Source organism: Zootermopsis nevadensis, unplaced genomic scaffold (genome assembly GCF_977971745.1).
Source record: "Zootermopsis nevadensis isolate Lab colony 2312 unplaced genomic scaffold, Znev_1.0 Znev_ptg000012l, whole genome shotgun sequence".
Lineage (NCBI taxonomy): Eukaryota > Metazoa > Arthropoda > Insecta > Blattodea > Termopsidae > Zootermopsis > Zootermopsis nevadensis.
Window position 1 is genome coordinate 13,628,009 of NW_028259144.1, and position 26,537 is coordinate 13,654,545.

A 26,537-nucleotide genomic window follows, 5' to 3' on the forward strand; every position below is an offset into this window, starting at 1 on the left:
TGAGGAGGGGATGCACAGTAAATAATATATGGTTCTTAATCGCCCACCCCTATCCAATCAATATCTGTTTTATTAATAAATAAAAAAGTGGGACTAAACTTTACACACTTTACCAACATGAAAATACAACTTACCACCTAATGAGTAAATAACCTTTAATATTATATCACATAGATTTATTTCAAACTGGGTCAGAAATTTTAAATATCTGTGTACAGACAGGTATGAACTGCTAAGTATAAATCTGCAGTAATGTCAGAACACACTAGATAGGATGTATAGTCACAGTCATAAATACAAGACTAGAACTACAATCAGTTCTACACATTTAGCTAACCTACTTTTATCTATAAATATTCAATTTTCCTTTAGAAAATGCATATAATGCAATATACAGCTTTAAGAAACTCCCTACACCTTTTGATGCAGTATTACGTTGCAGAAATATACGATGTACTCGTAAAGACGTGACTGAATGCAATGAAGTCTTCTCGGGTGATCCACTGTGGGACCTATCACTGTGGAGGCAGCCCATGAATTGAGGCCATATGTTGCTTTAAGTATGAAGCTCTGCTGAGAACTGTATTACAGACAAGACAACGGGTTGTTCCACGATGCACATCCTTATGCTTTGACAAGGAACTGCAAGTTTTGAACACTTTGCCACACATCTTGCATGGATAAGTATGGCGGAAAGACTCATGAGGGGAACTGCTCTCTGCTGATGCCCATCTAACAAGCTCGTTGTCCAGCCAGAGTGTCTCCTCTTTCAACCACTGGGGCTCTAGAGAACAAGAAAAATATGCCATAATATACAATTTCCATATCAAATTTATGGCTGCTATATTTACATTTCAATGAATATGGGAAATAACAGGATAATAGTGAATGGAGATGGATGTGAAAAGAAGCAGTCATGGCCCATCATCAGATATCCAAGAATTGTCCTGGTAAGAGTGGAGAAAACCAGTTGCTTCAGGTTGAGATTCAAACATGGGACTTCCTGAATACAAATAATTTATTGAATAGTACTAAAATTTTACACATTAAAAATGTTAAAACCATTCCAAGACCCACAGTTGAAAGTTTACATAAATATAGACATCAGGTATAGACGACAATCCCTTACATCACAGACATTCACAGAAAGTTCATGCAAGTGACACCATAATTCACAAAATCATTATGACATGGTATTGGAAAACACAAAAAAATTTAACATGGCCGATGTAATAGGCATGCAAAATCAAAAAAATCTTAAAAATTAATTTCAACCATATTTTTGCTTATCTGGTTCAAACTGTATTGATGTCATGCAAATAAAATTAATTACCACGGGATAAGTTACACATTAAGAGAGGGGTGAGGTGCACTGAGATTCTGTAACATATTTTATTTCCTTCACTTTCAAAATTCATGTGTGAAGACTTTATCTTTCTCCTGCTAATCACTCACTGCATTTAATCACTGAAAACATTTCTTCCCTGTTGCTATGGGAATCACAACATTGGATGTTGGTATAATGGAGGTGGTTGCTAACACCCTACTAGGGAATTCAGAGCAGTTATGACTTCTCTGATGCAATTCACAGCAACAACACTATCATCACAGAAGCCAGCCATTGGACCTTATTCCAAACTCCTATATTGAACTTAATTCCAGAAGTTCAAAAACACTATCATAACATTTTTATTTTGCTGAACATTATGCATAGCTAATCTGGCAGCAGAACTGCAGAGGTTCAACATAACTAATACCAAGATCTGCCACTGGTTGTGATCCTCAGTCAGTTCCATCACCCTAAAATCTTCACAACCCACTTCCTGAGAACAGTAATTAGGTTCACTACCTTCTCAGTCTTTACAAGACAACTTTTCAACAGATTCTCTTCACCAAAATTCTATGTGCACTTCTTGTTCCCCCTATCTGATACCTGTCCAGCCCACTGCAATGTCCTACACCACCATCGTAACTACACTAGGTGGGATCATTATTCACAACACAGTTAAAAAGAATGTAAGATGTTTTACAGCACATGATATAACCACAAATATAGGTTTAAAAATTGTATTTAATGTGGCACAATATATTACATTTAAATCTTACAATGAAATTCTATATTAACAATCTGTAGTTTTGTGAATAAAATTACATATCAAAATGAGATGAAATTTCTAATGGAACATAATAAATGTTGATGTTGGCCTTCTGGGTTGTAATGCCGTATGAACTTGTATATAGATAATAATGTTTCGCAGAAATGTACTGTCTCCATCATCAGACCTGAAGAAATGGTACCTACTTACAACTTCACATGGCCTTACATTCCTGAAAACCAATACTGACATCTTCACTGTCATGAGGACCACAAATATCACATCAATACTTTGCTGTGCATTTCAAGTATGTTCTATAAATAGTACTGAAGATATCTGAATAATTATTTCAGTTCACACAAGGATGGCAGTACATTCACTTCCCACCAAAAAAGGGACCAAATCTTTGGTCAAACAAGTGCATTTTGCATTATGACAATGTGCTTTCTCAATTAGTGTTTTTGACATGTTACAAAGAAACAAATACCAGTGCTGGAACATCCACCATATATGCCTGATTTGGCAACATAAGACTTTTCATGCTCTCCAAAACTAAGAGTTCTCTTGAAAAGCACTAATTTTAAATAACCTGAAGTCATTCAGAACACTGTAAAAACATGACAGGAAGGACTTACAAAAAATTATTTTCGGGAATATAAAGGATGATGGAATGTATGTATAAATTCAGAAGGTGACAAGAAAGTATACGGGAAAGCAAAACTAGGCTGTTCAGTTTGTACCAAAGTCTGACAGCATTTTCAAGGAAGACGAGTTGACATATTCTCATATGAATAAGCAGATATTACCTTGTTTTAGAGTTTAACCAGAAACAAGCTAAAGGAACACTACTCTCTGAACAAAGAGAGTTCAGTTCTTTCATGAAGCCATGGGAAAATGAAGAGAATGTAATAACTTAACTGGATAGCCAAACAACAAAACTGTTATGCAGAAAGACAAATAACAGTGATAAAGATTAGGTTTATGTAATGGGTCTCATGGAGCAGTTAAATCTTGCCTGAAGATAGAGACAGAGCCAGTATCTGAAACATGGTGAATTTTAATTTTCTAACATCTTTTTAAATTTTTAATGCCTCATAAACCAAAATATTGTAAGAATCTGTTAAGATCATGGACTGTTTTTCATAAGAAAACCAAACATTGTAACATATAACATCAACGTAAGAAACCTGATATAATGTGACTATAGAGCATAAGACAATTTTAAACCTTTTGCACTATTTTATTATTTTTGTCTCTTTCTCACCCATTTAATCAAGAATGTTCTAAAATCAAAAAGTCTTAAATTTCAAAACTCCTTCCAGTGTAAAACCAAATTCAACATATGTTTTATAACTGAGTTACCCTCATATGTTAACTACAACCTACTACCTACTGCTATTGCTACAACAACAACAATATTTACAATAACAAATATACCAATATCAATTCAGTAATAAATTGTTAGACAAAACATAAAATCACTTAAACAGTATATATTATTACCAGGTTTCTCTGCAATCAGACTTGACATACTTCCTCTCAAAACCAAACCAAACAAAAAGTTGACAGTGGAACCACGGTTCCGGAGAATTTTACGTAAATACGTCTATACGGAAAGGAAGTTTATATATTGGCTTTATTCTAAATATTTCCTTTATACATGCTTTACAATTGAGATAAATTTGTTTAAGACATTGCTTAATCAACTTGAATTAGTTATGGTTAGGATGGGTCTGTGGTAGCTGAATGTAATGTAATGTAATGTAAGGTAAGGTAAGGTAAGGTAAGGTAAGGTAATTTAATGTAATATATTGTAATGTTTTTTTTTTTAGTGTTCTGTCTGATGACAGGTCCATATGAACAGGATCCTTCCATCCTTTTCTCGGACTGGGACATGTTCATATACGTTCTTGGCAGATGATCCAGAAGTGGTTTGCCATTGCCTTCTTCTGTGTGTGAATGGAGTAATTGTTGGGATGCCACGGAGGAAAACTCCGTGTTGCCTAGACCACGGCCTTGCCCAACACAAGTTATAAATTCGGGCACCGCCGGGAATCGAACCCGAGACCCCAGGATTACAAGGCCAGCGTTCTAACCGCTAGACCACCGTGGCGGTATTGTAATGTAAGGTAAGGTAATATAATGTAAGGTAATGTAAAGTAAGGTAATGTAATGTAATGAAATGTTTTATAGGTAACAACAATGCCGAGTAAACAGATGACGTTTCTTAGGTAACAAAATTGCCGAGAAATGTAACGTTTCCTAGGTAACCATTATTGTCGATTTGTTGATAAACAGATGAAGTTTCCTAGGTAACAATAATGCTGAGTAAACAATTGACGTTTGCTTTTTAACAATAATGCCTAGTAAACAATTGACGTTTCCAAGGTAACATAACAATGCAGTTCCATTTATTCGTTTCACTTTTTGCCGAATGACACTGACCCTAAAATATAGACGTATTTTACGTCAAAACAATGTCAAACACCACAATATGTTACATGTATATCTTGCTAGAAATGTTCTATTCTGCAGCAGTGTCTTAATCTAAGTCACTGGTGTTTATACACTAATATACAAAACTTATTTAACTACCTACTAACTTCAACTATCTACCAATTATTTGAGTATCTCTTTGACTTTCACATAAAATTGCTACTTTCAGGATATCCTTAGTATATAAATATGTATTAAATAATAGATGTTAAACTTAAGAAACAGATGAAACATATTAGGTTTTTCTAACTCTTCCAATGTTAACCTGTGTACAAATCTAGACCTGTACTTTCTCCACAGAGGAAAGAAGAGAAACCAAAACAATCAGAAAATGAGCACACAAAACAGATGGGCTAACAGTGGAATAGAGGTCAACACCTAATTAAGGTTTAGGTTCAGATGAGGCTGCAATGTACTGAATACATACACCTCTGGTTTGAAAGCTTCACAGAAGCAGACTGCTTTAAATATTAGGTGCTGAGACTCCACTGTTTCCTTGTAATGCACTACTTTATTTTTAGACTTCAATCATTGTTACTTCATAAGTATCACAAAAGCAGATGCATTTATGTTGTCTGCAGCAACTCTGCTGACAGTTTGCCTACAGTGTGTATGGCTGGAGTTTGATTCCCAGGGAGATACTTTTCTTTTCATAATCATGTCTATAATGGCTTTGGAGGCCATAAAATTTGATTTATTTCTTAATTCATTACATTTATTTATTTTCTTTCATTCATTCACATTGAAGAATGAGAGGAGTGCAGATGGTTTCTCAATGTGAAAGGGTGAAAATAAACCAAATATTTTACAACAGTTAAGTTATACATATTGTCAGAATAGTACTGAACACACATAACAGGGTGGCAGGCTTGAAGGATTCAGGACATTACACATTATAGAGGCAATAACAACATAACCATAGAACAAATGCTTGTTTACTTGCTGTAAGAAACTCCACATGATATTAACAATTTGGTAGCATACCATGCATACAACATCATACTTCAGTATGAAGGTTTTTGTAAATGGTTAATTATGAGTGTGTGCATATTTATACAGTCTTCCCTACTAGACAGTTCCCAAACAGTTGGTATGAGAACCATGAAATTTGCAAACTTTTCAGTATATTATTCTGCCTGTCTGCAAAAGTACACATCACAAGGCTGACATAGTAATACATCTCAGTGGTATCATTTTCAGTAAACAGGTGGGTCATCATTTTCACTGAGAAACATCTTATCATAAAATACTGTGTTAGACTGTCCTCCACAGGAATCAACAAGTTACAAAAAGAATTAAAAATGGGAAGAATTAAAATCAGTAAAAAAAACTTATTAACAAAAGCCATCATCAGTTACAAAAAAAAAAAATGAAAATGGGAAGAATTAAAATCTGTAAAAAAAACGTATTAACAAAAGCCATCATCAGTTACAAAAAAATGAAAATGGGAAGAATTAAAATCTGTAAAAACATAGTAACAAAAGTCATCCTAGACATTGTGTATAAAAGGAAAATGCCTTGTTGGCAATCGTGCCCCAGCCACCATCACTGCAGTAAACATACTACTAACTGAGCTATTATGGACAACTAAGTGTGCCTCCTTTACTTTACATTTATGAAGTAAGTGATGAAAGTAGAAAATTAAACTGTTTTATAAAGAAATAGTGGAGTGCTGATACTTAACATTTTGACCAGGAAAAAGAGGCCCTACTGCTATACTGCAAAACTGGAGCTAAATGAGTATTTCAATTCACTAAGTCTACTTGAGGAAAAATTGAGTAATCAAGAATGATTGTGCTTCATGGAGTTAGTTACATGCTAGAGTGTGTAAATGTGATCCATTATTCTGCTATTGGGCAGACAGCATATAATACAGTATTATACTAGGGACAGATAGATTTTAAGGTTATAACATGCAACTACTCAAAGATGGTACAAAATGGCCATACACACAATAATGATCCCAGGAAAATTCAAGGGATAAAGATTTGATATCTAAAACCAGGCAAACATTCCATCTGCTACCATTCATCAGCCTAAGTTAACTAATATTCTAGAAGATCTTATGAACAATTTTTATGTGCCGGCGTACATCAACTTTTCTGCTGAGTGTCAAGTTACATATAGGGCATTTTGTGTTATTTTTATGCACATCCATATGTTGTTTTAGTGAAGAGCGTTGTTTGTAACTGGTCCCACATATGTTGCAAGTATATGCAGGTACATCATTAGCTTTTACTGGTGTTATAAAGTCTCCAAACCAGTGATCACCTGGAAATAAACAATATACTATATAAGTGAAACCTCAACAGTATCGCTACATAAATTTACAGTGAACTCCTGGGTAGTGTGAAGGAAGCTTAAGCATTATGGGTCAGCCTGATTTCATGGGAAAGGTGTCAAATGTTTCCATGTGAATCCACACTTGAATGAAAACTCACTGTATATTTTTATACACATTAAGAAAAGATTTCATATGAGACAAATTTATCTTTTTATTTTCATGCATGAAAACATGTTCACAGGTTGAAGGTGGTTTCCTTATGCATTTGAATACAACCTGTATGTGCATGATGTATCCAGTATTTAATTTTGGATGTTGGAAGCAGGGGTGAGGGACTACATAACGAATTCCCATTCTCACATTATGTGCAGTAAAGATTAGTAAAAATACATTCAAAGAGGCTTAAAAGAAACACACAAACACAGCAGCTAAAAGATGAATTCAAGGCAAAATACTTCTTATTAAAAGTATTAAGAGAAAACCAATTCGTGTCAGTAAAGCACAATATACACAGGCAATGAAGCAAAGTATGTTACTGCAATATGTCTGACATCAATTCTTCTTTTTCTAAAAAGTGGTATGAACTGTTATAAAACTAGGCATGAAACTCCCCCATTGATGTTCTCAGTCCATCTAAACTGGTGGCATGTAATTAATATATGAACAATTTAGCATGCCACCACAAATTACTAATGACATTTTAGATATACAGTTCACATTCCCAACATGGATAAATTGGGCTGGTAAAGGTTAACACCACCACAGAATTTATACCTAATGACATGTACATAAAGTCCACTGAGCAGGAATGCTTAAATGTATGATTAAAACACAAAGGGTGAATGATGAAAAATACTAAATTTTCATACATTCAACAAAGAAATACCTACATCTGACTTTATTTCCTGATACCAGAAGACAAGGCAGGAGCATTAAGAGAGTGAGTGATATAATATAATTTATGTAAAATGTTTAAATGATTGTAATATTGTAATATTAAAATACATATTATACAAGTACAATTTATAATATTATAAAGATTTCACATAACATAAACAAAGGGTTCATATAAAGTAAGGATGCATTACAAATATTTCCACCCATTACACACAGTAGATAAATTATACTACCCACTTACATTATATGAAGGCAAGAAAACCTTAATAATCATCATGACTTGTTTGTGAACATTAGAAATTCATCAATAGAGTAAAAGAGGTGTGTAATTATGTATCTTTTAATGTTACTTTAAATTGTGCCTTTTATTTATAATACTTTTAATACTTAATGGTAAATTGCTGACAACTGTGATGCGTACATAGTATGCACTCTTCTTAAAACATGAGAGTTTGGTAATTAGTCACAAATTTCATATTTACTGACTCTTATATATACTTTCCATCATAATCAATACTTACAGCATATTGTGTTGAGTTACTAGTTATACATTTTATTATATCTGTTTAATCTAGACTAAGGATCCATATGAATGTTATCTGTTTGAAATATGTATACAATTTAGCAGTCATATCTATTAGTCTCAAGCACTTACAGAAAACCACCTGAAGGTAGCCAATTAAGGTCAAAACATGTAGTCAATCTTAATAAACACTGAGCCGATAATAAAAAACTGTTGTGTAGATGGACTGTCAACCCAATATAACAACGTTACATTATGTTCCTCTTCAAATTAGGCAGACATACTGGTGTCCTTGGTTAGTAAAACATCTGGCATAAATCATCTAGAAGTATGGAATGGAAGGAACAGAAAAGCCACATATGGACAAATACAAGAAGATTATAACTGTTTACAAGAAGTGAGAAGGGATAGGATACTAATGCATTACATAGGGGAAAGTACAAGGATAGAGCCAGGTCATGTAGGAAGAGTGGCTATCAGAACCGCAGGAGAGATAGGGGACTCAAAACCAGGTCCAGGCCTACAAGAACTGTAGTGTCTTGCCAAGGAGAATATTCAGTTTCCTCTGAATCACTAAAGACGACTGGCCCTAAAGAGACCAGGCATATAGAACATTGCATGAGTGTGGCACAGTTTACATTTGACAAACTGGCTGCTCCATTGAGACTGGGTTCAAAGAGAACCACAGACATACCTGGCTTTATCAAATGAAGAAGTCAACTGTGGCTGACCCAAGCATTAACTTGGAACATCATATCCAGCTACATAACATCAGTACTCTGGACAAGAAATCCAGATGACATGAACAGAGAGGATGTGTGTTCTCTGTGGGCAGATCATGGAAGCCTTGTGTCCACACCCGAGAAAAACGTCCTCTCTACAATCCAGCCATGCTGTTTTCAGCCCAACAAAGGATTATTCTTGTCCCCCATTTATATTGTTTTAAACCGGTGTTCCATATCTCCTTCCCCTCAACACCACTGATTGACCAACCTTCCAGTGCTTTCTGGTCCCATGCTTCTAAATTATTTTGTGTAACAAACCAACATCCTAATCAAATTAATGTTACCCTTGAAGATGGCATTACCAAGAAAATCACATCTAAACTCACACACTGCCATCAGAATCATAAATCATGCCACTAATTAAACAACAAATAACCAAAGAAACATGGCGGGCACATCTCTGAGACAATGAGTACCAATTCAAAATAATTTCATATATTACCCACTTTGTGGCCACAATAAACAAGATCCATAAATGTCAACAAACAGAATCAAATCCTGTTTCTCAATTGCTATTTCAAATCCAATTATCATGCTGTACTGGTCATTTCCTGCAATTTCTGATCGCAGAAAAACTTTGCACACGTTATATACTTGTTCTTGAACTTAATCCTACGTAAGTCACTTTTCTTCCAGAAATTATATAAAAGAGGCTTTTTCTAGCATACAGTTGTAATGAAAACCGATAGTTTACAAAGGCAATTTAGAATTAATTTCATAAACTAGTTGCACCAAGATGAGCAAGTTCTCACACCTGCAAATTGTGACTATGGATCAAAGAACAGATTATAAAACTGTATAGAGCAGAGTCCTACATGAGAAGCTATGATGTGCTCAGCCAGCCAAGAAATTCCTCATAGAAGCAGAATGTATGTGAGGGATAGCTCAGTCAGTATAGTGACTAGCTACGGGCTGGGTTCAATCCCCGACGGGGGCAGAGGATTTTTCCTCTAGCCTCTGCGTCCAGACCGGCTCTAGGGCCCAACCAGCCTCCTCTACAATGGGTACCAGGGTCCTTTCCCGGGGGTAAAGCCGGCTGGGGCGTGATGCTGACCACTCACCTCCATCTAGTGCCGAGGTCAAGGAAGAGAGGCGCTATACCTCCACTCACCCCAAATGCCTACATGGCGTATAGTGGGACAAACTTTTTAAGCAGAATGTATGTGAAATATGAAAATATGCTTTTGCAATGACATCACCTGTTTGGTTGTTTCTGAAATATTAGGTCTGTCAAAAAGATTATATAATATGCTTCTGTCTGAAAACTTTGCATTCCCTACCTAGTGCAAAGGGCAGACATTACAGAGAAGAAAACAAATGGAAATTACAAGCATAACACGTTATTGCCACTACTCTTTATTACATTCAAAATTTTACTAAGTTGTTGCTATCAAATGATGTAAAAAGATTCACCATTATAGCAAATGGTGACGAGTAATTAAACTTATTTTACAGTAAGAGGGATGTCTAGAATGGTTGATAGTATTTAGATGGTCAAGAAATTCCTTGCTTTTAAGAAACCTGGAGGACTGTTATCATGTACATAAAAGCCAGTAAATGGACTTTATCTTTAGACACTTTAATTCATTCTCCACCTACAGTACCATTTGCAGAAGATGTATTTTTTAATCATTAGGTATTTAGAAAAGACACAAGATTCTGATACCAAGCATTCCCAAATTTAATCTTACTAATTACTAACATTCATCAAGAATTCTGTAAACAATTTTAAGTGAAAGTGCTTATCATAATTGTGAGTGGACACACTGTTGCAAATGAGACACCAAGTTTCATTAAAATTAACTTGCCAAAGTGAACAGAGTGAAGCAATGGTTTTAGGTAGAGAGGAATTCTGCACACACAGCACGTAGGAAAGAAAAAGAACTTCAATGTTGAAGTATCAAACAATGGATAGATAATATATCCTACAAACTAATACAACAGATACCAAAGAATAGAACAAAAATTTATGTGTAAAACAGCTACACTTATGTGAACAGAATAGCACACCAACTCTTAATTAAAACTATGCATGTAACACAGTAACATCTAACAGAACAGGAAGGACACTATATGTGCACGTGCACATGCACATACATGCACACACACACCCACATAAAACTTACTCTGAATGTGATCTAATCAAGCTTGTGTACAATCCTAAGATGCTGGCGAAGGTAATTCTTTCTGCTCAAAACCACACTACACACTGGGCATTTAGTTGCATTCCTGTGGACACTTAAGTGTGAGTAGAGGGAAGTGCGGTGGACATACATGGCACCACATTCGTTGCAAGAATAGGAACCTCTATGCTGAATTCGAATTGGCTTCTCTCTCTCCTCAACAAATGTAGCAGGAAGCATCACGTGGGTCAATTCTAGAGAGAACAAATATTAAAATCACAAACCTAACAAAAGCAATACTTTAACATGGGTGACACAATAAAATCGACTGTGAACTCATGAAGTGCTATAGGCATATTAAGAATGGAGGAAACAATCTTCAGAAAAATGAAAATTTGATTAAAAATACAGCAATGGGAATGATAATGTGCACAAAGCAAAGTATAGGATGAAAAATTTTGGTATGTCTTCAGGTTCTCAAACTAGAGAACATGAACCACAGTGACATCAGTTATAATTATATAGTTGCACGCAGTGGCCGAGTTCTGAATACCAAAATGGATCAGCACAAAACTAATTCTGAGGCTTAAGCATGCCAGTTCTTAGTATAAAGTGTGTCAGTAAACTAGTAACACAACTGAAGCACTTTCAGTACTATTCAGTATTCCTGTATTATTAACAGAACACTTTCACTCAATTTTTCATATTATAATACTTGTAGTATGTTTCAATAATGCCACCACCTGCTATTATAAGTGATCAATGTCATTGATAGAAGGCAGTGGTGGTGTTGGAGTACAACACAGGCCTTTCTAGAACCAAGTGTATTTTATCTAATTCTGAGGGAAGGACAGGAGATTACATGAAGTGAAAAATAAAAATATTACATGAGAATTTTCAGGCACACCTCTGTTTAATAGCAATACTAGATAAATCTGGGCCATTATGGGCTGAACACAAAAGCCTGATCAAACGGTTCTGTGGCTTTTGGGGGGGGGGGGGGTGTTGAAACTGAAGGTCCTACCATGTATTCCAAGCATTTTTGGAACTCTTATTTTTGACAGCATTTGATGCTTGTGGCACATTTTTTAAAATGATTTATGCAATGTAAGAAATAACCCTCCTTTTAGGTTCTTTCTAGTCTGAGGAACAGACAACAGTTAGGGAATATAACACAGTATAACAACATAAATGATATATGTAGTATGCAGTTGTAAAGGACACAAATCAAAAACAATATTATGACATAGCACAGTCTACTGCATTACTAAAAAGCACCATCAGACTTCATGTATTCCCAACAGCAAATAAGCACATTCTTCATTACAGACTTCATCAATAATGCTAATGGTTGAAGTGATGCAATGTCTTCAGTTTGTCAACATAACAGGAGCATGTCTTGTAAACCTGGCTCTTAGGATATAATATTCTACTGGGATAAATCTAGACAGCAACAAGGCCAGGGAAAGTGACTCAACCAAGATAAGATTCTATCTCCAACCTATAGGCACACACAGTTACAATTATTGCAATGTGGCACACAGTACAGCACAGCACTGTGCACATGCATGCACACACAAAGGAGCTAGTACTGCTTCGAGCCACAGTGATTACAATGTGTCAGATATAAATTCCACACTCTATAGAATCAAAATGGACAGAAGAAACAGAAGTATGAAAAGAAAAATATGATGCTCTTAATGGGCGGAAGATGGAAATTTCTGGTGGTCAGATTTCAGGTTCTTATGACAGTGGGAATGAAAATGGCTGTATTCTGTGTTGTTGTTTCTGACATTTCAGAGATGTTTGCTGCCTCTATCATCAGGGCAATGTTGCAGGCAGCAAGCACATCTGAAATGCTGGTAAACTTCTACCAGTCAGTTAATCAATATTATGAATCTTTAAACAAAGTAATAATGGGTATGACAATTTACATACATGGAAGAAGAATATAGGTTTGGTGTAATTATGTTTTCAAAGTCAACAGCAAATGTGAGAAAATAATTTTATTTTTAAAAGTTACAAATTTTCATATTACAAGATTTTGTGACAAACCAGACATTGTACACAAACTTTTACATCAGAAATTTACAGCAGCACATCAGTACTACTAACATTTTGGTTTGTACAAACCAGTTGTTTTAAGTGACTTTACTTTTTATTAAGGACACTCTGGAACAGAATTAGGTGGGAAGGGGGGATTTATGGATAACTATGGGTAAAATGACATGCACAAGATTCCATCAAGATAAAATTTTCTGTTGAAAAAACACAAAATCTGCCAAGAATAATGCATACAACAATTCAAAAATACGTTACTCACACAAACACTATTCTTAAATTTACTATTCCATGGCAAGTTTCGGCAGTGACCCTGAGGAAATACAAGACAAATAAGAACATTTGCATAACATTCTTTATGTGGTAACATATGACCACAATGCAATCCAATTCACAATAAGACTTAATACACTGGTAAACTTTTTCACCAAAGTATCATAACTTTTAAACAACAAATTTTCAGTTCATGTTACTTCACAGTACCACTACACTTTTTAATCAGGCCGTTGGTGTCATTTGTGAATTACACATTTCAATTACAAAACAGTTGTCATCAGGTTCATACATATTTCAATTCATGCAAGCCACTGCAATCAAATACACTGTAAATATCGTTCATTCCAATAACATATCAGATAAAATCTTCATACAAATTTGTGGGCTGGTTTCAGCTGTTGGTATTTCCTGTCTTGTGTGACCTCTTGGTCATGATGTACTGGTAATTTGTTGTGCAGAAATGACAGTATTTTGATGAAAAAGATTCTTAAAATTCAAAAGGATGCTACATTAGAGTAACTCACAAAAATTCAGAAGTACTCCTTTAGCAAAATTTATGAAAAGAAAACCATTACACATGAAACTTTAACATTAAATACTAATATGTTCAACCAAGACAGACATATTGTGACTGAAACACATGACAAAATACACATGTACACTCTGTGCAACAAAAATCAAGTTCTTGAAATTTTCAAGTCTGAAATAGGAACTGATGCAAGTACACTAATGGCATAACTCCAATCATTCGTAAAGCTAGATGTAAGCTTACATCACATTTGGTTTTGGGCTTAAAAATTTAAAATGCTTGGTTTTTGTTTCACATGTTGCAAAACAAAAAACAAGTACTTATGTCTATTACACAAAGATGTCAATGTGTCTACCAAACTTAAAGAAAACCATACTAATTTCACGTCTGACAGTACACAAGGAAAGATTGGGTTATCTCTCTGCATGTGCTGTTGTTTTGCAGTATTCCCCTCCCACACATGTATTTGTAGCAGTCATCCAGGCTGAGTTATGTTGCATCAACTGTACACGTGCATTATGAAACAAATACTAATATTATGATTTGAACTCATGTATTTGACCTCTGCATCTACACTAATCTTCTACCCTACCAATTTATCTACCACTGAATGTCAAAGAAAAGTACAGTACGGTTACTATCTGTCTACCAGTGAATAAGATGTCCAAGTAAAGTATAGTTTTCACCTTCATTCTGCCATGGAATGTAGTCACATGTTACAGAAAAGCCGTTAACATCAATTAATGCTTCTTCAAATGAGGCAGACATACTGGTGTCAGCACCATATATGGCACACCTAATTGTAATTAATAAATGGTACAGAAAAGCCACACATAGACAAATACAAGGAAATCATAAATTATTAATTATGATGCCAGATGTATGCTTATATCACTTCTTATTTCAGACTCTGAAAGTTTTAAGGACTTGATTTTTGTTGCAAACAGTGAACTAATGTATTAGTAATACTGAATAGTAAAATGTATTTAATACAGAGATTAAATAACAAGTATTTAATCACAAGAAGAAGAAAAATCCATTAAACAATTCAAAACATATTACTGAGAGTATAATTACTGTAATATCCTGTTGTTGTACACGATACAGCCCTCTGTTAACTTTGTATCATCTACTGGTGGCTCCAACTTAAAACAGTGGCATGAAATAAGCATGTTAGATGTGAATTAAATGAGTATATGCCCACAAAGGTTGACTCCAAATGCAGTGTCCAATGCAATCTTTCAAGTATGTAGAGCTTCATTAATACAAGTGTATGACATACAAGAGCCAGAGACACAATCAGGCAGGTATGTAGATAGTAAACACCACATCAACTAAAATACATGATATTAACGACTGTCCTTGCTAGGACGTATGTATGCAATACACTGAATATTTTAAGTGAAAACCATCAAAATTAAATATTAATAACTTTTAACAGAAAAGAGATTCAAGCATGAAAATTGACAGTAACAATACAATGTTCTCAGATGATGCTACCTACAACAGTGTTACGCAACAACGCATGCAGAGTGCCATAGTACAGTATACAGACAGAGTGTTTAACACACAGGGTACATCGACTGTAAATTGTTACTTAAAAAAATTGACACAAATCACTTTGCAGTTTGGTACAAAATTTTAAAAAGTTCATAAAAGTCAAAGTAGAAACATGCATAACACATCAAAATGACTTAAGGAATATTTCAAAGAGCTGTTATTAATTTAAACATATTTCCTTAAAAGCAAATGCCACACACCACTTGTTGCAACAGCCTGTGCAAAATTAGCTTAAAACTGTGAATGGCCACTGGTAAAGTAGAGGACAATGTTCATATGTTTGATCTTACTTATCTTTTAGATTGTGTAAACTCTCAAAATACTGACACATGATCAAGGAAGAATCTGTAAAACTACCCTATATCCTGTCAAGATTGGGGTGTGGTGCTCAATGACCCAGCACAAGAATGTGGGATCCATCCTTTCTCAAACACCATACATTCTCATTTGAGTACTGACATAGGCCACTCAATTACTTTGACATCTAAAAAACAGATTTGTAGAGCATGGTGACAGCAATATGGCAGAAATTCTACATCAAGAGAGAGTACAAAATAGCTTACTTCCTTGCTTAGCGTACTGCATAATCTTGAAAGAAATATTGCCCATTGTTCCTACATTTCATAATTATTTTCTTCTGTGGGACTATGAAAATAATAACCTACAAAATCTAAATGGATTAGAAAACAATGTTTTAAAACTGTATGTCAACATTGTACCCACCATGCAGCAGGCAGTCTCTTCCACTGTGCACAATACAGCTGTCTATCTAAAATGATGGCTAATTTCAGCACTATTTGTTATACACAGCAAGTTTTTAAAGATGATAATTTAAATTTACTACCAAACTTCACAATCCCAACTCTTTCCTACCCAAAGTTATTACAAATTATTTTCAAGGCTCCACACATAAAACCATCATTCCATATCAAATATAAAACATCAAAAAAACTGCAGATGCACAATATTACCCTTTACTGTACAGGTATAGAATATTCAGACCATGTACTATGGGGCTGCCAGCAAGACTTAACTACAGGCTTTAAAAAGGTTTTGCAGTATGCTATTGCAATGTACAGCCAACTAGATCACATGTAAACAGTAACATGTGGTGGACAGAGGTTAATATATGTAATGCATAAATGCATTCCTTTATTCCCACATTCTTACAGTAGATCTCAACATGTAAACACATCAAATAAAAGAAAATGTACCAGTAAAGCTTCTGTGAATATCAGCTGTAAGTACAAGTGTTTCATAACCCACCTCAACACATGCATACTTTTCAGGCTTCGGCACTATAAAAGTATTAACCTTTCAGTAACATTGCTCTGCAGATGAACTGATCCACAGTCTACAATGATTTGTTGTATTAGAACTGAATTATGACAATCATTGTCATTGCACTATATTGAAAACTTGATCAAACGAGAACTAAAGTACTGTATTAGCAGCTAAACTTTTGGAATAAGTGATCTGGGAGTGAGCCACATGTGAAGCAACCCAAAGAAAAATGAACAATCACATGCCTTGGCAATATGAGTCACAAATTCAAAACAAGAGAGTGAGGAATCTTTATGGCAACCAGCCATGTTTTGTAATCATATGTCGCCTAACGTGACGTATTCTACTCAGAACAGCATGGCACACAGGACACTGAGTCTTCCCACTGTGAACATTCTTATGTTCACAGAGGGAATTGCGGTTCTGAAATACCTTGCCACAGATGTTGCACTGCAGACGTTCACTGACCTGGGGACCCCTCTGAGGACCCCCCACCCACAGCAGCTGGGGATCTAAAAAAAGAAAAAAAGGGGATGGCTGAACTTGCTATTAACAAACAAACAACGTGGTGCACATTTCTTCTCAAACTAAACTTTAAATCATCTTTCCTTGAACCAACATGCTCCCAAAGACAGTTGGGAGTACACATTAAAAGAGGTCATAGATACAGAAATATACTATGTACACTATAAAATTTCTGCATTGTGTTGCTCACTTATGACTCTTATTGTAGAAACATAATTAGAATATGGTGCTTGAGAGAAGACAGCCCACAGATCACTGAAAAGTGTACAGAAGTTTCTACCACTTATACTGGTAATTTATCATCTGCTTCATATCAAAGGTATTTTTTATATAACCATGTAACTATAGCCTAACATCTTGTGATCCTCCACCTGCTATGTGCCAGATTAACAAATCCCATAAAAGGTTTTACAGATTTTTACATTACAAACCAGCCATGTTTTGTTTTCATGTGGGCTTTCATATTCAGAGTTCGACTGAAGACAACCTGACAAACTGGACATCTTGTCTTCCCCCTGTGTACATCCTTGTGTTTATAGAGTGAACCATGGTTTAGGAACTTCTTCCCGCAGATCTTGCACTGATGCCCATCCACGAGGGGAACAAGGTTCAGTCCAGCAATGCCCTGCCAGTCCCCAGGATCCCCCACCCACAGACACTCTACAAATAGAAAGAGATAAAAATCAGTAGCTGCTCCTTTCCTCTACAGCAATCCATGTTTTGTTTTCATGTGGCGCTTCATATTCAGAGTTCGACTGAAGACAGCCTGACAAACTGGACATCTTGTCTTCCCCCTGTGTACATCCTTGTGTTTATAGAGTGAACCATGGTTTAGGAACTTCTTCCCGCAGATCTTGCACTGATGCCCATCCACGAGGGGAACAAGTTTCAGTTCAGCAATGCCCTGCCAGTCCCCAGGATCCCCCACCCACAGACACTCTACAAATAGAAAGAGATAAAAATCAGTAGCTGCTGCTCCTTTCCTCTACAGCAATCCATGTTTTGCTATCATGTGGCGCTTCATATGGTCAATGCGGCTAAGGAGAACACTGCAGATTGGGCAGCGGGTCTTTCCTTTGTGTACATTATTGTGCTTGTAAAGTGACCCCATGTTTGCAAAAGTCTTCCCACATGTCTTGCACTGATGTCCATTCTCATGTTGAACACTTCCCTGCCATTCCCCAGGATAACCCACCAATAGAAACTCTATGAACAGAGAAAAAAAGGTCTTAGAAATCATGAACAATACTGAATCAATCAATTTGGGTTGCCTCACTATATGGATTTTTAAGAGGAAATATGTTTTGCAGCAAAGTGTCGTTTCATGTGATCAATTCGGCTAAATATGGCTTGACAAACAGGGCACTGCGTGTTCCCTTTGTGCACATTGTTATGAAGGTAAAGAGAATTGCGATTTCGAAATGTCTTCCCACAAATCTTGCACTGATGAATGTCTGCAACATTTCCTCTGGCTAAGCCCTGCCACTCTTCTTGATTCACAAGCCACAGAGAGTCTAAGGACAGAGAGAATGATTGAAGCAACAGCAATTTTGATTGATTATGTACACCAACCATGTTTACTTAGCATGTGCCGTCTCATGTTGCCAGTCCGACTTAGTACAGCTTGGCAAATGGGACACTGAGTGGTTCCCTTATGTATATTCTTATGTTTATAAAGTGAGTCACGAATGAGAAATGTTTTTCCACAAATGCTGCACTGATGACTTGAACCTGAGGCAGCAGGGAAATTGCGTGCCTGTACCCGCCAAGATGCAGCATCCCCCACCCATTTCACCTCTAGAGCAAAAGAAAATATTACATATTACTTCACAAAACATGTATTCAAACCTTTGAAAGTCGAGATAAGGTGGCGAAGTTTTTAAGACCATGACCCCGATCATTAACACTAATTGGAGTATAAATAAATTCACATGATAAAAGACTCACACAAAGAGTAGAAAGTATGAAAAACATTTTTGGTTTATTAGCTATACAAGTGAAACTTATAAATTTTATTTTAAACTGTAAGTCCGTCTTCAAGTTTCTTTACAAATATAAATATATTATATACTAGGGAACAACTGAGAAACAGGATAAAACAAACAATGATAAACACAAAAAAAAAAAAAATTGATGGAGCTGGAACAAATACCTTTATTTTCAAACCAGGATTAACAAAAATGCCTTACATTTAGTGTCAGCTGAGGCACAAGCACTCATATTATATTTAAACAATTGTGAATACCTTTGAGAATATTTTCCCATGTTTCAACAATCAAAACATAAATTAATGTCTCCAAAGGTTGGAATTGTAAGTATATGATCATGTTGATGACACTAACAAAACAAGTCAGAATGACATTCATGACAAAATTAAGAGCAGATTAAATTCAGGGAATGCCTGCTATCATTCAGTTCAAAATCTTTTGTCCTTCTGCCTCATATCAAAAAGTCTAAAGATTAAAATATACAAAAGTGTAATTTTTCCAGTTGTGATATATGAATGTGAAATTCGGTCTCTTATTTTGAGGGAAGAACATAGATTGAAGGTATTTGAGAACAGAGTGCTGAGGAGGAGGATATTTGGACCGAAAAAGGGATGATGACGGATAATGGAGAAAACTGCATGATGATGACAAGCTTCACAGTCTGTTCGCCTCACCTGATATTGTTACAGTGAATAATCGAGAAGGATGAGGTTGGGTGGGTCATGCAGTACACGGGGGGGGGGGGGGGGGGGTTACAAGGTATTTCTGGGGGACAGGAATCAATGGAGCAATCTGGATGTAGCTGGCTCAGGATAGAGTCTGGTGCCAGACTTTTGTGAACATGGTGATGAACTTTAGGGCTCCATAGAGTGAGTGAGGTGAGTCAGAAGCTGGACTTGTAACAGAGTACCGCAGTGACAGTGAACACTGCTGCTGGAACGTCTTGCCAGACACTTGACAGCTGCGGCAAAGATTCTTCCACCTTGATGCCACATAAATCCACAGGCTTTATGCATATTTCCGTGAATTATACTTCTTCATATGTAAAACAGCCAAATTTAACAACAGAATATCTTGAATTTATTTATTCATTTATAGTTTAATTAATGATGCTTTTTTGAATACTTGAAGAGAAATATATTTTGTATTACAGGAATTAGTACACAAGCATGGTAAAGGATTACTTCTATAAATTTACAAACGACAGTTAATTAGATAATGATATATGGTTCTTATAAAGAAAATTTCTGTAACGTGTAGAATTACAAATTTATGGATACCATCAAAGACAGTAACACATGCATCTTTGCACACATCTTCCTGGGAAAACCCATTAATATTTTAATGGTTACTCAACACACAGGCAATTACATATTCCCAAAACACTGGCATTAGTTTTCACATTGATAGTTGGCCTGGAATGACAGCAGGAAGAAAGAAAAACCTAGTGCCTATGCACCATCTTTAAATGTCTCCACAGATGAGACCTCCGGCTCAGGACTGTGTGGCAGATTGGACAACAGGTGTTGCCTTTGTGAAGTTCCTTATGTGCAGACAATGAACACTGTTGCTGGAATGCTTTGCCACACACTTCACACTGGTAGGGAGGCACAAGTGTATGGTTCTTTCTCCTCCAACTCAGCAGACCAATTGAATCTATACAAGAGAAGATCTGTATCTAATTATTCCTACACTTTTCTCAACACAAATCAGCAATATCAAGTGTGGGTGTGGGTGTGTGTGCAATTTATAAAGTACTTATTGGGCATTTACATTTCTACTTATATAACTGCTCTTTACAAAGCACAAAACACATAGCAAAAGAAAAGTGCATGCAAACTTTCTAAATACTGCAAACATCAGTTTCTCAATGTGATCACATCAAACTTATTTTGTATCCACATCTCTGTGATGATGGTTCCATCAAATAAGACATAAATACTTACTTTCCTCTCCTTTCCAGGTCATTATCACCCATTAATAATGTGAAACACAAAACAACTGGAGCTGATACAGTACTGTTAAATATCCTTTGTGCTATTCAAAAATGGATAAAGTAGCATTAACATGGAACTTAAATATTAAGTAAATTGAAATGACTGAAAACTTAATGCTGGAAATAAATATGTTAAATCTGAAGTTTTAACAATTTAGGAATACAAAGTCCATAATATTCTGGTGATGTCTAGCATTATATGCAAATTTACTGTTTATGGAAGAGATGAAAAGAAAGCTCACACTCAAAACACAAAGTTTCAACACACAGATTAACTGTACAGCTAAATGTCAACACACGATTACATGAAAATTCAATATAAACACACTAATATTCTTTTCTGTATTAATGTGCTTTATATTTATTTTAAAGGTTTAAGAAATTATTCTTCAAATTGGATAATATAGAGGCACGTATTTGCCTCACAATATTCTGTAATTTCTTCTGCATAATTATTTTGTTCACCAAAGAAAAGCTGCACCTCTAGCTGGTACTGGTGGGAACAAAATTATATTCTCTAGGTCCTCTACAGCAAATTTCATCAATATGTCTAACATGACAAATGGACATGGTATGTGTCCATACTGTAATAGACAGAAAATTTGCAGAATCTTAACAAAAAAAATCACTTTATTTATCATAAAAACACAAAACTTAAAAAATTCAAAGGTGTACAACAATTAATTTTAGTATTCAATTATAAAGGCTGAACAAATCACTTAAAGAAAATGAAAACACTGACAAATATATTCCAGCTTTTATCTACAGTACTGTATAGTAATTAAAAGTCTTAAAACTGAACAATTAAATGTTCTCAATACAGCATAAAAATATAAAATGTTACTGTTGTATTTTGATTCCAATGAGTATGGCATCAGTCAGCTCATGGTGAGATACAGAAATCTGTTTTTATCCACTGAAAAACAGAAGACATTCCACCTAACATCAGAATTCACAGGAATGCTGATGACCTCATGCTTCTTATGCACTTGAACGAAAAGAAGAAAAAACCTCCCTAAAATTCAATATTCTGTTATGGATCATCATCAGTTACCTTATGGAGAGGATGAGAAACTTCAGGCAGGGATTCTCAACCCTCTGCCTGTGGGTAGCCCCTGTACATTTCTTGTAATGTTGTGTAACCCTGTCTAACAAGAAATAGTTGTCTCCTAAGAGTAAACACGCCTTCGGCAATAACTGTCACAATGAGCAAACTTACAGCTTTATAAGACACTAAAATAAATTAAACCTGATATTAAAAGATTATCAGGCAAAAGCAGTGTGAACCTGCTTGAAACATTAAGTTAGTAGCATTATTAATATACTGGTATAAAGTTTAAATACACTGTCTTCACTTATAGTCTTGAAGCCCATTAGTCTACAAGCAAGGGATAAATGTGGCCCTAGGTCTTGAAAACGTTGAGAACCTTTCCTTTAAGGTTATAAAATATATTATATAGTGCATGAAATATGGATGATAGCTCCACAAGCAAAAAATCCTTCTTAGGAAACTAATATAAGCGCATATGAAATCTGGAGATGCAGGAGGATCCATCTGAAAAGAAACTATTTGGAGAACAAAGACACAGATGGAAGGGGAACTGCTTGTGTGGATTGGATTCAGGTGGTTCAGACAAAAATCTGATTACGAATGCTGAGATCATTCTATACAAATATAAGCATCTATACTGTATCTGCTTAACTCAATCCTTCCACTTAATGACAACTGCATCTGAGTATTATAAATAACTTTTAGATGCTGGCCTTTCAGGAACCAACATTTGGCTCAAAGAATCAAAGCATGCTTAATAACATGCATAATTAAAAATATTTCACCAATTCTCATGACACTGCCATTCAGGAACTTAATTACAGCATTCATACTGCTAGAGATCAAATATCAGTATTACAAAGGTGAAATACATAGGGACTTTGGTATTAGTAATAATTATACAGTAAGCTGCACTATATCTGCTGTAGAAATACTAAGCAGATAACTTTTGAAGAATGCTACTCATAGTAATGTCATTCATATTTTGTGGACTGTTAACATGTGACGCCTCAAGCTAAACACACGACTAAAAACCATTTGACACACAGGGCATCTCGTATGGCCTTGATGCAAACTCTTGTGATGAGTAAGGGAATCATGACGACCAAATCTTTTCCCACAGAGCTTGCAGACATACTTGCGAGGGTCAGCCGGGGCAGCGAGAACTGATGATCCCCTTGACCAACCACAGTTGTCTTGCACTGCCCATTTGGCCACTAAAGCAAGAAAAATATTAGTACATAAATTTAGTTCATAACTTCTTTAGCAGAAACTGAGATCAGCAAGTTATTCAAACACTATAATGAAATATACTGTGTTTGACAGAATAACAGAAACGCACAATGTTACAAAATATGCATAAAAATTTATTAATTCCTTATTATACATAGTTAGTTTACTGAAACTTACATATACTTATTCAATAATAAAAAGGTATTTTATAGATATAGTTTCTTCTAAACGTTTACATATTCCTCCTGTTTCACTCATTCAATCAAATGCTTAACATTTTCTTAACAGAAAAACCCCATTTATAGAGCCATTCTCATTCACTCAATGCATCAAGCAACAAACCTCAATGGGCTAAAAATGTGTATGAATGAGATGGATCCATAATCCAGCAACAAACAGATCTCCCGTCTACAGATATTATATAAATGTCAATTCTCACAACAGAAAAAACACATTATCACAATCATGTGGGTTAATACTTAATGCCATGGATAATGAAAAGATGAGACATCATAGTGTATTTGCGAGAGAACAACTTCTGACATATGGGGCACCTAGTTTGCCCCTTGTGGATGCTCTTATGATGCGCAAATGAATCATTTCGGCTGAAAACTTTGCCGCACACGTTGCACACATATTTTGCTGAACTGCCTGAGGATGTTGTAGGAGCTGGTGGAAGCCGAGCACCTAACTCTTCATATGTCCACTGAGCAACTACAGAGAGAGAAAATAATCTATATTTCTACACATTAATTAGACCTAAAGTCATAAACTTTTACTGTTTTCAAAGTGCTTTCATCTCTTCTGAACAACTATTTACTCTACAAAGTATAAGACTAAAATAAATAAAAAATCGGAGCAAGAATAATTTAATTTTACTGCTACATTAAAGTAACCAAAACACTACAACTGAGAATCTACACTCCTATGTAATTTAATGCTATATAAACAAATCAATTAAGTGACATTAAATAAATAATAAATATATAAACATACTGCCATGTTGTCCAGTGACAAAAAATTAAATTAAATTAATATTGCATCACTTATATTAAACAAATTGATCAAGATGTAAATTATATATTAGAAAGCACTGTTATTCAAAATAAGTTTTATAACACCTCCCATCTTCATACACATAAAAGATGATAAATGCTCCTTATAAACCCTTCAAAAAGCAGCTCCATAAATGAAATAACTAGAGCACACTTTTCCTCATTAGAACAATGTTTTGTTTGTAATTATGAACATATAAGCTGCAACACTACTTGAATCAGCTAAAAGTTACTTTAAGTACAATGTTTTCTGCTAATATATACAAAACTGACACAAAACTTTCTGAAAATTATTTTCCATACAGTCATTAAGCAACAAAAAATAATAATATAACTGTCATATGATAATCCCCTGAATCTTCAAGCAAGATTTGCTGATACTATAACTTACTACAGCCTTTATATTAGAAATTAAAAAAACAAAAACACAAGTTTCATATGAATACAATCTGCATATAGAATATGAAATTCATTAAACATTTCACAATATATGAAAACATCACAATCATCTGCACTATATGGGTGAAGGATAACATTTTATATAAGTAAATGAAATTCCTTCCTTTTAATTCTAAATACCCAAGAACAATTACATATTGTTTGTGACTGTCACAAAAGTATATATCTTTTCTATAACAAAAAATTGTGACTTACATGTACAATAACAAGCATTTATAAATCAACATTATCAACATCAGGGATAATTACAGATATCGTTATGGTCAAAACAGACATTTTACAGTCATTTTAAACATAACAGCAGATTTCTGTTTACTGAAATATCGACTCTCAAATGAGTTCATTAGCACTACTACAGTACTGAAAGTAACTCTTATAGGAGCCAAATAAATCAATTCGGTCTGTGTATCGTGGACATGTGGTACTTCATTGTGTAAACTCTACTGAATACTTTCTGACAGACTGGGCAAACTGTTTGACCCTGATGCCTGCTTCTATGATGGGTGAGGGAGTCCCTGTGGGTGAACACCTTGCCGCATATCTTGCATGAAAACTGGGGAATCTTGGAAGGTGTCTGCAATCCAGAAATGTCTGACCAGAGGAGGAGAGCATCTGTTCCCCATTGAGGTGCTACAGAAAAGAAAACTCAATATCAAAAAACAGTTAAGCATTTTCAAGGTGAATTCCAAACTTCAAGTTAAAGGGAAAACATCAATTCTGTTATGTTTAATCCCATTGAAGTTTAGAACTACTGGCTGAAATAAATAATATTTTGTATCTGAATTGACTACTTAGCATAGCAATGGATAAAAACAAAAGCATGCTTTGTGCTATCCCATGAAGAAGTATGATATCTATGCAACATAGAGAGGATGATGTCTATCCAATTGCTATTGCTGTCATTAAACCTGAATGTACATTTGTATTTGGCTTGGCTCATTTTACATTAGAATGTTAATTTTAAGGAATAATCAGTGGAAAGGTTCCACTGAAACTCAACATTGTGTATATATGTGCATGTGTATAAGTTATGCTGGGTGGAATTTTAACCTATCATCTTTCTCTGAATGATGACCCACTACTTTAACTGAACAAAAGCTGACAAATTACGCACAGACTAATAGTTAAATTTAATTATTCTTTAGACAGAAGAGGAAGAAATCTTAAATCTTTAACAGACTGCAAATTCCCTTCAACAGAATAAATGTGAATTATGTCCCATACCAGCATACTTTGCTAATGTAAACATTGAGCATGGTTAACACACATGGGAATAACATATCCTAACAAAGAAAATGAATAGCAAATAAACAGCT

The 26,537-nt window shown here is 35.1% G+C and overlaps 2 protein-coding genes across 21 annotated transcripts in view; both read right to left on the bottom strand.

Annotated features, from left to right (window-relative positions):
* LOC110830072 (uncharacterized) overlaps positions 1-26,537 on the bottom strand; it is a 122,394-nt gene that overhangs the window by 17,039 nt on the left and 78,818 nt on the right. For 2 of the 20 annotated variants that reach the window (XM_087348015.1, XM_087348055.1), the window contains one exon: positions 24,566-25,851. The exons of 10 other annotated variants lie outside the window; for them this stretch is intronic. In XM_087348015.1, the coding sequence (XP_087204141.1) occupies positions 25,716-25,851 (136 nt within the window). In that variant the 3' untranslated portion in view covers positions 24,566-25,715. 8 more of the 20 variants (XM_087348059.1, XM_087348050.1, XM_087348027.1 and 5 more) reach the window with 8 other exon arrangements.
* On the bottom strand, positions 162-3,697 carry LOC147874003 (zinc finger protein ham-2-like). Its single transcript, XM_087348065.1, has 2 exons — positions 3,600-3,697; positions 162-784 (listed from the first exon to the last, which is right to left on the bottom strand). Exons 1-2 carry the CDS (start codon positions 3,625-3,627, stop codon positions 516-518), a joined length of 297 nt encoding a protein of 98 aa, XP_087204191.1. The 5' UTR covers positions 3,628-3,697; the 3' UTR covers positions 162-515.